The sequence below is a fragment of the Oncorhynchus mykiss genome, chromosome 9 (genome assembly GCF_057628025.1).
Source record: "Oncorhynchus mykiss isolate SJ-2025 chromosome 9, ASM5762802v1, whole genome shotgun sequence".
Classification (NCBI taxonomy): domain Eukaryota; kingdom Metazoa; phylum Chordata; class Actinopteri; order Salmoniformes; family Salmonidae; genus Oncorhynchus; species Oncorhynchus mykiss.
Window position 1 is genome coordinate 5,374,593 of NC_143030.1, and position 16,256 is coordinate 5,390,848.

A 16,256-nucleotide genomic window follows, 5' to 3' on the forward strand; every position below is an offset into this window, starting at 1 on the left:
CCGCCCGGCTCGAGTCGGACTTCTTAGCCTCCGCCCGGCTCGAGTCGGACTTCTTAGCCTCCGCCCGGCTCGAGTCGGACTTCTTAGCCTCCGCTGATTTCTTGCTCTCCACTTTCTTCTCCATCTTTTGTTCTGGTTTCTTACATTCAGTTTTTTTGCCTTCCAATTTTTTTACTTCAGTTTTCGTACTTTCCACCTTCTCATCTGTTTTCTTCCTGTCCGTTGCCTTTCCGCCTGCTGTCTTGCCGCCTGCTGTCTTGCCGCCTGTTGTCTTGCCGCCTGCTGTCTTGCCGCCTGCTGTCTTGCCGCCTGCTGTCTTGCCGCCTGCTGTCTTTCCGCCTGCTGTCTTTCCGCCTGCTGTCTTACTCGCTGTTTTTCTGTCCCTTTTCTGCCCGCCTGTCTTTCTACTCTTCTCTTCAGCTTTCTTCCCCCCAGCTCCATTTTTCCTGATGAAAGGAAGGAAAAAAAAGTTGATTATTTCAGAGCAGTGTGGGGCAGTGTGTGTGTGTGTCTGCTCAGAGCAGTGTAGGGCAGTGTGTGTGTGTGTGTCTGCTCAGAGCAGTGTAGGGCAGTGTGTGTGTGTATTCATGAGGTGTGTGTGTATTCATGAGGTGTGTGCTCACGGTGTCCGTGTAGGTTTAAGGCTGTGTCTTCTCAGGCCCTTCCTTCTAGTGAGAAGTCCTTGTAGAGACTTCAGGACACTCTCTCTCCTGGCCGCCAGACGCCGCCGACGCTGCGCACACACACAAACAGGATGTGATTTCACTAACAGGATATTACATCACTATCAATCTTCACTAATATTGGACAGTTGGCCTGGTCTGCATTTCAAACGACACTCTATATAGTTAAAAGTAGGGATAGATAGAGAACGAGTGTTGCACGGTATACCTTATAACTATATAACTAGCTATAACTCACGGTATACCCACACTTCTGTACTTCCACACTAGAACATGAAAAACGGTTTGGGACTAAAATTTGTGTTACTTTCTGCCAAGAGTGTCTCAAAGATCAAGCCTGTATATCAGCATAGCCGACCTCTTATAGCCTGCACCCTGTCTGCTCCACTAACTCACTGCTAGCCTGGGAGTCTGGGCTGTATCATGTTAGCTCCACTAACTCACTGCTAGCCTGTACTGGGAGTCTGGGCTGTATCATGTTAGCTCCACTAACTCACTGCTAGCCTGTACTGGGGAGTCTGGGCTGCATCATGTTAGCTCCACTAACTCACTGCTAGCCTGTACTGGGAGTCTGGGCTGCATCATGTTAGCTCCACTAACTCACTGCTAGCCTGGGAGTCTGGACTGCATCATGTTAGCTCCACTAACTCACTGCTAGCCTGGGCTGTATCATGTTAGCTCCACTAACTCACTGCTAGCCTGGGAGTCTGGGCTGCACCATGTTAGCTCCACTAACTCACTGCTAGCTTGGGAGTCTGGGCTGCATCATGTTAGCTCCACTGACTCACTGCTAGCCTGGGAGTCTGGACTGCATCATGTTAGCTCCACTAACTCACTGCTAGCCTGTACTGGGAGTCTGGGCTGTATCATGTTAGCTCGACTAACTCACTGCTAGCCTGTACTGGGAGTCTGGGCTGTATCATGTTAGCTCCACTAACTCACTGCTAGCCTGTACTGGGAGTCTGGGCTGTATCATGTTAGCTAGACTAACTAACTCACTGCTAGCCTGTACTGTGAGCCTGGACTGCATCATGTTAGCTTCACTAACTCACTGCTAGCCTGGGAGTCTGGACTGCATCATGTTGGATCCACTAACTCACTGCTAGCCTGTACTCGGAGTCTGGGCTGTATCATGTTAGCTCCACTAACTCACTGCTAGCCTGGGAGTCTGGACTGCATCATGTTAGCTCCACTAACTCACTGCTAGCCTCGGAGTCTGGACTGCATCATGTTAGCTCCACTAACTCACTGCTAGCCTGGGCTGTATCATGTTAGCTCCACTAACTCACTGCTAGCCTGTACTGGGAGTCTGGACTGCATCATGTTAGCTTCACTAACTCACTGCTAGCCTGGGAGTCTGGACTGCATCATGTTGGATCCACTAACTCACTGCTAGCCTGTACTCGGAGTCTGGGCTGTATCATGTTAGCTCCACTAACTCACTGCTAGCCTGGGAGTCTGGACTGCATCATGTTAGCTCCACTAACTCACTGCTAGCCTGGGCTGTATCATGTTAGCTCCACTAACTCACTGCTAGCCTGGGAGTCTGGGCTGCACCATGTTAGCTCCACTAACTCACTGCTAGCTTGGGAGTCTGGGCTGCATCATGTTAGCTCCACTAACTCACTGCTAGCCTGCACTGGGAGTCTGGGCTGCATCATGTTAGCTCCACTAACTCACTGCTAGCCTGTACTGGGAGTCTGGGCTGCATCATGTTAGCTCCACTAACTCACTGCTAGCCTGTACAGGGAGTCTGGGCTGCATCATGTTAGCTCCACTAACTCACTGCTAGCCTGTACTGGGAGTCTGGGCTGCATCATGTTAGCTTCACTAACTCACTGATAGCCTGGGAGTCTGGACTGCATCATGTTAGCTCCACTAACTCCCTGCTAGCCTGGGCTGCATCATGTTAGCTCCACTAACTCACTGCTAGCCTGTACAGGGAGTCTGGGCTGCATCATGTTAGCTCCACTAACTCACTTCTAGCCTGTACTGGGAGTCTGGACTGCATCATGTTAGCTCCACTAACTCACTGCTAGCCTGTACTGGGAGTCTGGGCTGCATCGTGTTAGCTTCACTAACTCACTGATAGCCTGGGAGTCTGGACTGAATCATGTTAGCTCCACTAACTCCCTGCTAGCCTGGGCTGCATCATGTTAGCTTCACTAACTCACTGCTAGCCTGGGAGTCTGGGCTGTATCATGTTAGCTCCATTAACTCCCTGCTAGCCTGGGCTGCATCATGTTTGCTTCACTAACTCACTGCTAGCCTGGGAGTCTGGGCTGTATCATGTTAGCTCCATTAACTCACTGCTAGCCTGTACTGGGAGTCTGGGCTGTATCATGTTAGCTCCACTAACTCACTGCTAGCCTGTACTGGGAGTCTGGGCTGCATCGTGTTAGCTTCACTAACTCACTGATAGCCTGGGAGTCTGGACTGAATCATGTTAGCTCCACTAACTCCCTGCTAGCCTGGGCTGCATCATGTTAGCTTCACTAACTCACTGCTAGCCTGGGAGTCTGGGCTGTATCATGTTAGCTCCATTAACTCCCTGCTAGCCTGGGCTGCATCATGTTTGCTTCACTAACTCACTGCTAGCCTGGGAGTCTGGGCTGTATCATGTTAGCTCCATTAACTCACTGCTAGCCTGTACTGGGAATCTGGGCTGTATCATGTTAGCTCCACTAACTCACTGCTAGCCTGTACTGGGAGTCTGGGCTGCGAGTGTAGCGAAATGCTTGTGCTTCTAGTTCCGACAATGCACTAATGCAGATACCATCTACTGCATCTTGCCTATGCTGCTCTGTACCATCACTCATTCATATATCCTTATGTACATATTCTTTATCCCTTTACACTTGTGTCTATAAGGTAGTAGTTTTGGAATTGTTAGGTTAGATTACTCGTTGGTTATTACTGCATTGTCGGAACTAGAAGCACAAGCATTTCGCTACACTCGCATTAACATCTGCTAACCATGTGTATGTGATCAATAACATCTGCTAACCATGCGTATGTGATCAATAACATCTGCTAACCATGTGTATGTGACAAATAGATGTGATTTGCTTCTACACCTGCATTGCTTGCTGTTTGGGGTTTTAGGCTGGGTTTCTGTACAGCACTTTGAGATATCAGCTGATGTACGAAGGGCTTTATAAATAAATGTGATTTGATCTTGATATACCCAGTTCATTAATACAGATTTACAATTCAAATAAAGTACAGTTATTAAATTGGTAAAAAATAAATAAATAAAAAATTGATTGTATACTGAACAAAAATATAAAAAGCAACGTGGAACAATTAACAGTTTTACTGAGTTATAGTTCATAAGGAAATCAGTCAATTTAAATAAATTAATGAGGCCCTAATCTATGGATTTCACATGACTGGGAATACAGATATACATCTGTTGGTCACAGACACCTTAAAAAAGGTAGGGGTGTGATCAGAAAACCAGTCAGTATCTGGTGTGATCAGAAAACCAGTCAGTATCTGGTATGATCAGAAAACCAGTCAGTATCTGGTATGATCAGAAAACCAGTCAGTATCTGGTGTGATCAGAAAACCAGTCAGTATCTGGTGTGATCAGAAAACCAGTCAGTATCTGGTGTGATCAGAAAACCAGTCAGTATCTGGTATGATCAGAAAACCAGTCAGTATCTGGTGTGATCAGAAAACCAGTCAGTATCTGGTATGATCAGAAAACCAGTCAGTATCTGGTGTGATCAGAAAACCGGTCAGTATCTGGTGTGATCAGAAAACCAGTCAGTATCTGGTGTGGATCAGAAAACCAGTCAGTATCTGGTGTGATCAGAAACCCAGTCAGTATCTGGTGTGGATCAGAAACCCAGTCAGTATCTGGTGTGGATCAGAAACCCAGTCAGTATCTGGTGTGGATCAGAAAACCAGTCAGTATCTGGTGTGGATCAGAAAACCAGTCAGTATCTGGTGTGGATCAGAAAACCAGTCAGTATCTGGTGTGGATCAGAAAACCAGTCAGTATCTGGTGTGGATCAGAAAACCAGTCAGTATCTGGTGTGGATCAGAAAACCAGTCAGTATCTGGTGTGGATCAGAAAACCAGTCAGTATCTGGTGTGATCAGAAAACCAGTCAGTATCTGGTGTGGATCAGAAAACCAGTCAGTATCTGGTGTGGATCAGAAAACCAGTCAGTATCTGGTGTGGATCAGAAAACCAGTCAGTATCTGGTGTGGATCAGAAAACCAGTCAGTATCTGGTGTGGATCAGAAAACCAGTCAGTATCTGGTGTGGATCAGAAAACCAGTCAGTATCTGGTGTGGATCAGAAAACCAGTCAGTATCTGGTGTGGATCAGAAACCAGTCAGTATCTGGTGTGGATCAGAAAACCAGTCAGTATCTGGTGTGATCACCATTTGCCTCGTGCAGCGCTACCCATCTCCTTCACACAGAGTTGATCAGGCTGTTGATTGTGGCCTGTGGAATATTGTCCCACTCCTCTTCAATGGCTGTATGAAGTTGCTGGATGTTGGCAGGAACTGGAACACGCTGTCGTACACGTCGATCCAGAGCATTCCAAACATGCTCAATGGGTGACATGTCTGGTGAGTATTCAGGCCATGGAAGAACTGGGACATTTTCAGCTTCCAGGAATTGTGTCCAGGTCCTTGCGACACGGGGCCGTGCATTATCATGCTGAAACATGAGGTGATGGCGGTGGATGAATGGCACGACAACGGGCCTCAGGATCACCAAACGGTATCTCTGTGCATTCAAATTGCCATCTATAAAATTGTGTTCATTGTCTGTAGCTTATGCCTGCCCCATACCATAACCCCACCACCACGAGGCACTCTGTTCACAACAGGAAACCGCTCGCCCACACGACGCCATACACGTGGTCTGCGGTTGTGAGGCCGGTTGGACCTACTGCCAACTTCTCTAAAACGATATTGGAAGCGGCTTATGGTAGAGAAATGAACATTAAATTATTTGGCAACAACTCTGGTGGACATTCCTGCAGTCAGCATTCCAATTGCAAACTCCCTCAAACTCGAGACATCTGTGGCATTGTGTTGTGTGACAAAACTGCACATTTTAAGAGTAGCCTTTTTATTGTCCCAAGCCCAAGGTGCACCCGTGTAATGATCATGGTGTTTAATCAGCTTCTTGGTATGCCCACACCTGTCAGGAAGAAGGATTATCTCGGCTCACTAACAGGGATGTAAACAAACAAGAAATAAGCTTCTTGTGCACCCAGAAGTTTTCGGGGATCTTTTTTTTTTTTGTTGCGTTTATATTTTTTGCTCAGTGTATAATTTATTTGTTACATGTTGATGTAAAAAAAAATATATATATATATATATCTATCGTCATGATATTGAATTCAAGATGGCCAACGATTGAACAGAGCAGTAGCTGAGTTCACCTGTCCAGTGATATTGAATTCAAGATGGCCAACGATTGAACAGAGCAGTAGCTGAGTTTACCTGTCCAGTGATATTGAATTCAAGATGGCCAACGATTGAACAGAGCAGTAGCTGAGTTTACCTGTCCAGTGATATTGAATTCAAGATGGCCAACGATTGAACAGAGCAGTAGCTGAGTTCACCTGTCCAGTGATATTGAATTCAAGATGGCCAACGATTGAACAGAGCAGTAGCTGAGTTTACCTGTCCAGTGATATTGAATTCAAGATGGCCAACGATTGAACAGAGCAGTAGCTGAGTTTACCTGTCCAGTGATATTGAATTCAAGATGGCCAACGATTGAACAGAGCAGTAGCTGAGTTCACCTGTCCAGTGATATTGAATTCAAGATGGCCAACGATTGAACAGAGCAGTAGCTGAGTTTACCTGTCCAGTGATATTGAATTCAAGATGGCCAACGATTGAACAGAGCAGTAGCTGAGTTTACCTGTCCAGTGATATTGAATTCAAGATGGCCAACGATTGAACAGAGCAGTAGCTGAGTTCACCTGTCCAGTGATATTGAATTCAAGATGGCCAACGATTGAACAGAGCAGTAGCTGAGTTTACCTGTCCAGTGATATTGAATTCAAGATGGCCAACGATTGAACAGAGCAGTAGCTGAGTTTACCTGTCCAGTGATATTGAATTCAAGATGGCCAACGATTGAACAGAGCAGTAGCTGAGTTCACCTGTCCAGTGATATTGAATTCAAGATGGCCAACGATTGAACAGAGCAGTAGCTGAGTTTACCTGTCCAGTGATATTGAATTCAAGATGGCCAACGATTGAACAGAGCAGTAGCTGAGTTCACCTGTCCAGTGATATTGAATTCAAGATGGCCAACGATTGAACAGAGCAGTAGCTGAGTTCACCTGTCCAGTGATATTGAATTCAAGATGGCCAACGATTGAACAGAGCAGTAGCTGAGTTTACCTGTCCAGTGGATCCAGTGCCATTCTGGGACTTTGGCTAATGTGCCATCTTTTGTTGCCGTGGTATCGTTTAGGCATCTTTTTCCTATCAAATATCGTGACTATATCGAGTATTGTAATACTAAACCTGATATTAGGGTCAAAATTCTAGTATGGTGACAATGCTGTAGGGAATAGGGGGCCATTTGGGACCTGTCAGAGAGCACTCACCTCTTCATCCTGACCAGGACTGATCTCTGTGACAGTATCGGTCTCCTTCACTTCGTGCCCTTTCACTGCTACCCCAGCCTCCTCCTCCTCCTTCACTGCTACCCCAGCCTCCTCCTCTTCGTTCCCCTTCACTGCTAACCCAGCCTCCTCCTCTTCGTTCCCCTTCACTGGTACCCCAGCCTCCTCCTCCTCGTTCCCCTTCACTGGTACCCCAGCCTCCTCCTCCTCCTCGTTCCCCTTCACTGGTACCCCAGCCTCCTCCTCGTTCCCCTTCACTGGTACCCCAGCCTCCTCCTCCTCGTTCCCCTTCACTGGTACCCCAGCCTCCTCCTCCTCCTCGTTCCCCTTCACTGCTACCCCAGCCTCCTCCTCTTCGTTCCCCTTCACTGGTAGCCCACCCTCCTCCTCTTCGTTCCCCTTCACTGGTAGCCCACCCTCCTCTTCGTTCCCCTTCACTGCTACCCCAGCCTCCTCCTCTTCGTTCCCCTTCACTGCTACCCCAGCCTCCTCCTCTTCGTTCCCCTTCACTGCTACCCCACCCTCCTCTTCGTTCCCCTTCACTGGTACCCCAACCTCCTCTTCCTCCTCTTCGTCCCCCTTAACCTCTTCCTCCTCTTCGTCCCCCTTAACCTCTTCCTCCTCTTCGTCCCCCTTAACCTCTTCCTCCTCTTCGTCCCCCTTAACCTCTTCCTTGTGGATTACTTGTTTGTCTGTTTCTAAACTTTCCACCTTCCTCATCTTCCTCATCTTACTGACTTCAATCTTTCCCTCTTCAACACCAACTTCCTTTATCTTCTCTCCCTCATCCTTTTTCCTCTTCCTCCCTCTACTCTCCTCCTGTTTCTTTCTCTCTTCTGTGGTCTTCTCGCTCTTTGGAGTGGACGAGCTTTTCTCCTCTGTCAATCTCGTCTTCTTGCTGGCTGTGGAGACCAGAACAGGGCGGCCATTTTAGAATCCCTGTCCCATGACACCACATTGATATGACGGATACAAAATGGCTGACAGAGAGTGGCAATGTTCTTTACCTGGTGGGATTACAGCTGAACTGGCCGGGGCTGTCTTCTGCCCTTGGACAGGCTCGTCCTCGGTAGAATACATTCCCATCTAATGACACGAATTAGCATAGCAGAGGTTATTGATCTTTAAATCGATTTGTAAACACGTTTATACACTGGCAATTAAACATATTTTATACTTCTAGGTTCGACAGTTAAATGTTAAGTTTAGAAACATTGGTGCGTTCCCCTCCATACCTTTTTCCTTTTCTCAGCTCTTGTGTTGGCCGGCGTGTCGGTCCTCTGTCGACCGGCGGCAGATGTTTTTCTGTTTCCCGGTAACGCCTTGTTTCCCGGTAACGCCTTGTTTCCCGGGGCCGTCACTGCCACTGTCTTGATAGTCTTCGCTTGTGTTTTAGGGGCCTTTATTGGGGCCTGTTTAAGGGAGGTGGACATCTGTAAGTTGAAGTAAAAAAAATAATATATATTATATAAGTTATTTTCTACTATTATATAGCTACTGTCTGTATCACAGCCGGACAGTTGACTCACTTTGACCGCTGCAGATGTCTTGGACGGGTCTGGCTTTTTTTCTGCTTGCTCTTTTTTAGCTGGGGTAACACCCACCTGTTTCAGACGGAGAAACAGAGACTGAGCTGAGAGCGAGAGACATTCCAATTCACTACATGGAGGGAGGTGTGTCAGAGCGAGAGAGAGTGAAAGAGAGAGTGTGTGTGTGTGAAAGAGAGAGTGTGTGTGTGTGAAAGAGAGAGAGTGTGTGTGTGAAAGAGAGAGAGTGTGTGTGTGAAAGAGAGAGTGTGTGTGTGTGAGAGAGAGTGTGTGTGTGTGAGAGAGAGTGTGTGTGTGTGAGAGAGAGTGTGTGTGTGTGAGAGAGAGAGTGTGTGTGTGAAAGAGAGAGAGTGTGTGTGTGAAAGAGAGAGTGTGTGTGTGTGAAAGAGAGAGTGTGTGTGTGTGAAAGAGAGAGTGTGTGTGTGAAAGAGAGAGTGTGTGTGTGAAAGAGAGAGTGTGTGTGTGAAAGAGAGAGTGTGTGTGTCCTCCTCACCTTCTGTTTGCTGCATACTCTAGGAGTGTTCTCTATCTCCCACATTCCCTCTGTGAAACCTCTAATGCGCACTCCTTTCCCATATCTGCCCTTGTTGCCTACGTAGGTCACTATATTTTCAGTGGGTATGGATGCTCTGGGAACGACAGAAGAAGAAGACGACTCGGTCCACAAACAAGAACAGAATGACAGAAATCATCAAATTCCCCTTTTGGTCCTTTATCAGACACTTATCTAGAGTGACTTACAGTCAGTACAAACCAATCAGACACTTCCAATTGGAGACTACTAGCATGTAATAACCATGATAAATTATAATAATGAGAAGAAATCATATTATGAGAATAAAGTAATAATAAATAATGATTTGAAAATAACTATATTTAATAATGAGACAATAAATAACAACAATGATAATAAATACATAATAACGATAATAATACATATTGATAAATGCGGTTTAAAAAAATAAATATATTAATAATAACAATGATTAATAACAATAATGATTAAAAATAATAACAACAATGATCATTAATAATAATAATAATAAATTATGTTATTGGAGTAACTATTAAAAAAATATTCCCGTCCCTGGGTCTCTCGTCTTTTCAGTTCGCGACTGGAACGAGCTGCAACAAACACTCAAACGGGACAGTTTTATCTCCATCTCTTCATTCAGAGACTCAGTCATGGACTCTCTGACTGACCGTTGTGGCTGCTTTGTGTGATGTATTGTTGTCTCTACCTTCTTAACCTTTGTGCTGTTGTCTGTGCCCCAATAATGTGTATACCATGTTTTGTGCTGCTACCATGTTGCTGTTAGGTTGTCTTGCTGCCTTGCTATGTTGTTGTTTTCGATCTCTCTTTATGTGGTGTTGTGTCTCTCTTGTTGCGATGTTTGTTTTGTCCTATATTTATATTTTATTTATTGTAAATAAGAATGTGTTCTTAACTGACTTGTTAAATAAAAGGTTTAAAAAGCTGCATCAGTAAATCAGCTGTGGTCAGGAAGGACAGGAAGGACAGGAAGGAAGGACAGGAAGGACAGGAAGGATAGGAAGGACAGGAAAGGACAGGAAGGATAGGAAGGGCAGGAAGGACAGGAAGGAAGGACAGGAAGGACATGAAGGTCAGGAAGGACAGGAAGGACAGGAAGGATAGGAAGGGCAGGAAGGACAGGAAGGGCAGGAAGGACAGGAAGGAAGGACATGAAGGACATGAAGGACAGGAAGGAAGGACAGGAAGGACATGAAGGTCAGGAAGGACAGGAAGGACAGGAAGGATAGGAAGGGCAGGAAGGACAGGAAGGGCAGGAAGGACAGGAAGGAAGGACATGAAGGACATGAAGGACATGAAGGAAGGACAGGAAGGACATGAAGGACATGAAGGTCAGGAAGGAAGGACAGGAAGGAAGGACAGGAAGGACAGGAAGGATAGGAAGGAAGGGAAGAAAGGACAGGAAGGACAGGAAGGAAGGACAGAAAGGACAGGAAGGAAGGACAGGAAGGACAGGAAGGAAGGACAGAAAGGACAGGAAGGAAGGACAGAAAGGACAGGAAGGAAGGAAGGATAGGAAGGGCAGGAAGGACAGGAAGGATAGGAAGGGCAGGAAGGACAGGAAGGAAGGACATGAAGGACATGAAGGACATGAAGGTCAGGAAGGAAGGACAGGAAGGAAGGACAGGAAGGACAGAAAGGACAGGAAGGAAGGGAAGAAAGGACAGGAAGGAAGGACAGAAAGGACAGGAAGGAAGGGAAGAAAGGAAGGACAGGAAGGAAGGGAAGAAAGGAAGGACAGGAAGGAAGGACAGGAAGGAAGGACAGGAAGGACAGGAAGGAAGGACAGAAAGGACAGGAAGGAAGGGAAGAAAGGACAGGAAGGACAGGAAGGAAGGACAGGAAGGAAAGGACAGGAAGGACAGGAAGGACAGGAACGACAGGAACGACAGGAACGACAGGAACGACAGGAACGACAGGAACGACAGGAACGACAGGAACGACAGGAACGACAGGAACGACAGGAACGACAGGAACGACAGGAACGACAGGAACGACAGGAACGACAGGAACGACAGGAACGACAGGAACGACAGGAACGATAGGAACGATAGGAACGATAGGAACGATAGGAACGATAGGAACGATAGGAACGATAGGAAGGATAGGAAGGATAGGAAGGAAGGGCAGGAAGAATAGGAAGGAAGGGCAGGAAGAATAGGGAGGAAGGACAGAAAGGAAGCCTCCTCTACTTACGTCTGGTGAGTTCCAAAGAAAAACACTGGAACCTTCTTCTTAGAGCTCTCGCCCCGGGCGATCTGTAGGAGAAACACAGACACTGTTTATCTATCTGTAGGAGAAACACAGACACTACTATCTGTAGGAGAAACAGACACTATCGTCTGTCTCGACCATCTTCCTCTCCTGAGCCGGTTGGGGATTTGCAGTAACGAGACAAAATCATAACTAGCCATTAGGGAGTAAAACATGGTCAAATACAAAAGGTTTGTCAACTACATCAGCAGACAGTCGGTGTGTGTTAGACTCACCCTGGCCGGCCAATGGGGGAAGCCCCTCATCTTGGCGAAGACCAAGTCCCCAGGTTGGAACGTGTCTGCTGCCTTGCCTGGCATCCTGCTGCAGCAGTACTTCTCATACTGTGGAGAGGAGAGAGAGAAGGTCGCCCCGATAGAGATCAGCTGACAGGACAGACACGTCACTAAACACTAGCGGAGGAGAGGCAGTTGCTTTGCAAAACAGACATCGTAAAAATAAAAATAACACGTCTTCAGTTGCTACAATTTTGACGTCAATGAACGATATAAAACACATTGATTCTTGAAGATTATAACTGCCTCGTGAGTTTAGCTCAACTGTGGAACTCTTTATCAGAACCCAAGCTTGCTAAGTTAGCCCTCAACAGGAAGTGAATGGTAAACAAAGAGCTAGCTGTCGGGACCACACAGTGCAAGACATTCACAGTAACAAAGAGCTAGCTGTCGGGACCACACAGTGCAAGACATTCACAGTAACAAAGAGCTAGCTGTCGGGACCACACAGTGCAAGACATTCACAGTAACAAAGAGCTAGCTGTCGGGACCACACAGTGCAAGACATTCACAGTAACAAAGAGCTAGCTGTCAGGACCACACAGTGCAAGACATTCACAGTAACAAAGAGCTAGCTGTCAGGACCACACAGTGCAAGACATTCACAGTAACAAAGAGCTAGCTGTCGGGACCACACAGTGCAAGACATTCACAGTAACAAAGAGCTAGCTGTCAGGACCACACAGTGCAAGACATTCACAGTAACAAAGTAAGCCAGGACACAAAAAAACACATCTTCACCGTTTCATATCATCGAAATCGAACCCAGCACATTTCTTTGGGGCTCATTCAGTAGTTTTTACCTGATGAATCCGGTTGAAAAATCCTTTTAAAAAAAAGGGACCATTTAGTTCACACATTGAAAATGATACTGTTGCTGCTTCCGGTTGCCATGGTGATTTATGTCATAACACTGCTTTTAGAATGTCCAAATTCAGGATCAATATGTTGAAATAAGTTGTGATATTTTTTTTTATATAGACAAATACAAAAAAATTACTCCCTACACACACACACACACGTATTTTAGGGCTGTACCCGACAAAAAATATATAATAAGATGCATATCCTTGCTGAAGATTGACAGGAGCCAAGCAAAACTGGTAAAAGGAATGAAATAAACCAAAACTTGTTCCTCACAAGCTCGTGGTCTCTGTAAACAACGTGTCCACTCAGACAATGACAACAATAGGAATAATAAATGATAATAAAATTGATTAACAGAAATGACTGTAATCAAACATCGTAGATTAGAAATGATGAGAATAACGATAACCATGTACGACTAGTGATACTGGTGTGTAGCGGACCGGCCCGCCGGGGAGACGGCCAGCGGACCAGTGGGAGGCAGGGTCCTTCGGCTCCCACCTACCCTCACCGTTAACAGAACTGGGGACACAGTCTACCTAGCTGGCACACGGTGTCGCTCCTGCCTGTTGTGTACCAGATTCCTCCTTAGGACTAGCTGGCTACGCTAGCAAACAGTGTCCTTCACTCCCACCTGACATCAGCAAACCTCACGCCCACACAACGCCATACACAGTCTGCCATATTCCTGCTACAGTTGAAACCAGGACTCATCCGCGAAGAGCAGACTTCTCCAGCATGCCAGTGGCCATCGAAAGGGAACATTTGCCCACGGAAGTCGGTTACGACGCCAAACTGCAGTCAGGTCAAGACCCAGGTGAGGACGACGAGCAAACCCAGTTTCATCAGCTGTCTGGGTGGCTGGTCTCAGAAGATCCCACAGGTGAAGAAGCCGGATGCGGAGGTCCTGGGTTGTCGTGGTTACACGTGGTCTACGGTTGAGACCGGTTGGACGTACTGACAATTTCTCCAAAAACGACTTATAGTAGAGAAATGAACATTAAATTATCTGGCAACAGCTCTGTTGGACATTCTTACACTCCCTCAACTAGAGACATTGCGTTGTGACAAAAATGCATATTTTAGAGTGGCCCTTTACTGTCCCCAGCATAACAGTTTTGCTTCCGTCCCTCTCCTCATCCCTACCTGGGCTCGAACCAAGGACCCTCTGCACACATCAACAACAGTCACCCACGAAGCACCGTTACCCATCACTCCACAAAAGCAGCGGCCCTTGCAGAGCAAAGGGGAACCACTACTTCAAGGTCTCAGAGCGGGTGACGTCACCGATTGAAAACACTATTAGCGCGCACCCTGCTAACTAAGCTAGCCATTTCATACTGGTTACACCAGCACAAGGTGCACCTATGTAATGATTATGCCTATTAATCAGCTTCCTTATAAGCCACACCGGGTGGATGGATTATATTGGCAAAGGAGAAATGCTCACTGAGAGGGATGTAAATAAATTTGGGCACAATTTCATAGTAATAAGCTTTTTGTGCCTACAGAAAATGTCTGGAATCTTTTATTTCAGCTCATGAAATATGGGACCAACACTTTACATGCAGCCTTTATATTCTTGTGCAGTCTACGTCCGAACTCATTATCAAAGACACTTCTCAAAACATAAGTCACTTTGGTATTACGTTTATTTTGATTGGCGATTTTCTACATTTATCAAAAGTCCCATTTAAGTGGCCTGATTTCAGATGCACGCAACTGTCCATTTAAGGCAGGATTACTAGGGGAAAAAACGTTCTGGCAAAGCATGTAAACGTTAACTAACTATTACATGCATCTGACTGTCCAAAACAATTGCATTGTCGTGTGCATGTAAGTGTACTCATTGACACTCAAAGAGTATTGGGAGGCTTGGGCGCCATTTGTCGCAAAGTGAGAACACGATCCACCAGCCAAACAAACACTCTTCCCTCCGCCAGTTAGCGAGAACAACTGGAAGCCATGCAATGGTCAGTCAATAACATGTTTATGTGGCTGCCTTCATATTACACCCTCGTAGACTGACACGTTTAATAGCTCGGAGCTCACAAATGTGCTTGATTCTTTCGCGTCTTTTTGCTATATATTAAGATAGCCTCGTAAACATGACCTATCTATATAATTAGCACGCCGAGTCATTGAAAACGGAACTCCGTTGTATCATTTCTCCGTTATTAGATTGCTAACTTTGACACACAATAATGCATTGTAGCTAGACAGTCTAGTTAATAAGTCTAATAAAAATAATATGCATGCGTATTGTTAAAATTTCTTACCAGAAAACAAGTGGCCCCGAGTTGTAAAGGCGTGCCTGTGACTCGCAGCAGGAATTGAATGTAACTCACCTGTGTGAAGTTAGCTACAATAAAAAAACAACCGGGGAAATATGCGGTTCGACTTCAAAATAAAAGTTTCCCATTTGAAATCGATTCAAAAACGGATACAAATAGTGGAATTATGACACATTTGGACGAATTAATTCTAAAATAGTTTGGAATGTTGTTATAAATATATATCTTTTTAAATAGAATCATTAATTTGACACAAAACAGTATAGATCTGTTGAAATATGTAGATTTATTAGACTTGTAAATTGCATTGTGGGCCATACTTCAATATGTTGCTAGCTTCACACAGGTCTCACTCCCGCCCTCCGCTGGACTGGGTCATGGCTAGACGGTATCCATCTTTTGTCAAATGAACGTCAAAAGTAGTTGTTTATTGCATTTCAGCTAACCCTAACCCTTTTCCCAAACTAACCCTAATTCTCATAACCTGCTACGTTATTTCTCATAACCTGCTGCGTTAATTATCCTAACCTACTACGAAGTCAAAGCTCACGTTAACTTGACATGGATCCATTCTAGCCATTATGGCGGCCGTACCAGGAGGGCATGCCAGGGGGGGACATACTTCGCAGTATAAAGGACATAACCTTAACTATAAAACGAATGCATACCAGTTCAACATTTTAGCCAGAGCTGGAGATTAAATGAAACTTTACTCACAGAGTTTCTAAACCTAAACCAGCACCCACCCGTAGCACGCGCTCCAGCAGGTATATTTCAACGGTCACCCCCAAAGCCAATTCCTCTTTGGCTGCCTTTCCTTCCAGTTCTCTGCTGCCAATGACTGGAACGAACTGCAAAAATCACTGCAGCTGGAGACTCATATCCCCCTCACTAGCTTTAAGCCCCAGCTGTCAGAGCAGCTCACATATCACAGCACCTGTACATAGCCCATCTGTAAACAGCCCATTATATACCTCATTCCCATACTGTTATTTATTTTGCTCCTTCTCACCCAAGTATCTCTACTTGCACATTAATCTTCTGCACATCTATCACTCCAGTGTTGAATTTCTAATTACTGCGCCAATATGGCCTATTTATTGCCTTACCTCATTTGCACACACTGTATATAGACTTTTTTCTATTG

At 45.7% G+C, this 16,256-nt stretch overlaps 1 protein-coding gene across 1 annotated transcript in view; it reads right to left on the reverse strand.

The window, feature by feature from the left end:
• LOC110532883 (uncharacterized) overlaps window positions 1–15,173 on the reverse strand; it is a 25,779-nt gene extending 10,606 nt beyond the window's left edge. The window contains exons 1-10 of the mRNA XM_090183331.1: window positions 15,095–15,173; window positions 11,889–11,996; window positions 11,596–11,657; window positions 9,340–9,475; window positions 8,829–8,903; window positions 8,535–8,711; window positions 8,307–8,385; window positions 7,282–8,201; window positions 624–733; window positions 1–446 (exon numbers count right to left, since the gene is read on the reverse strand). The exon at window positions 1–446 is cut by the window's left edge and continues 949 nt beyond it. Coding sequence (XP_090039457.1) covers window positions 1–446; window positions 624–733; window positions 7,282–8,201; window positions 8,307–8,385; window positions 8,535–8,711; window positions 8,829–8,903; window positions 9,340–9,475; window positions 11,596–11,657; window positions 11,889–11,972 — 2,089 coding nt within the window. The 5' untranslated portion in view covers window positions 11,973–11,996; window positions 15,095–15,173. The remainder of the gene's footprint in view (window positions 447–623; window positions 734–7,281; window positions 8,202–8,306; window positions 8,386–8,534; window positions 8,712–8,828; window positions 8,904–9,339; window positions 9,476–11,595; window positions 11,658–11,888; window positions 11,997–15,094) is intronic.
• Between the last annotated feature and the right edge of the window lie 1,083 nt (window positions 15,174–16,256).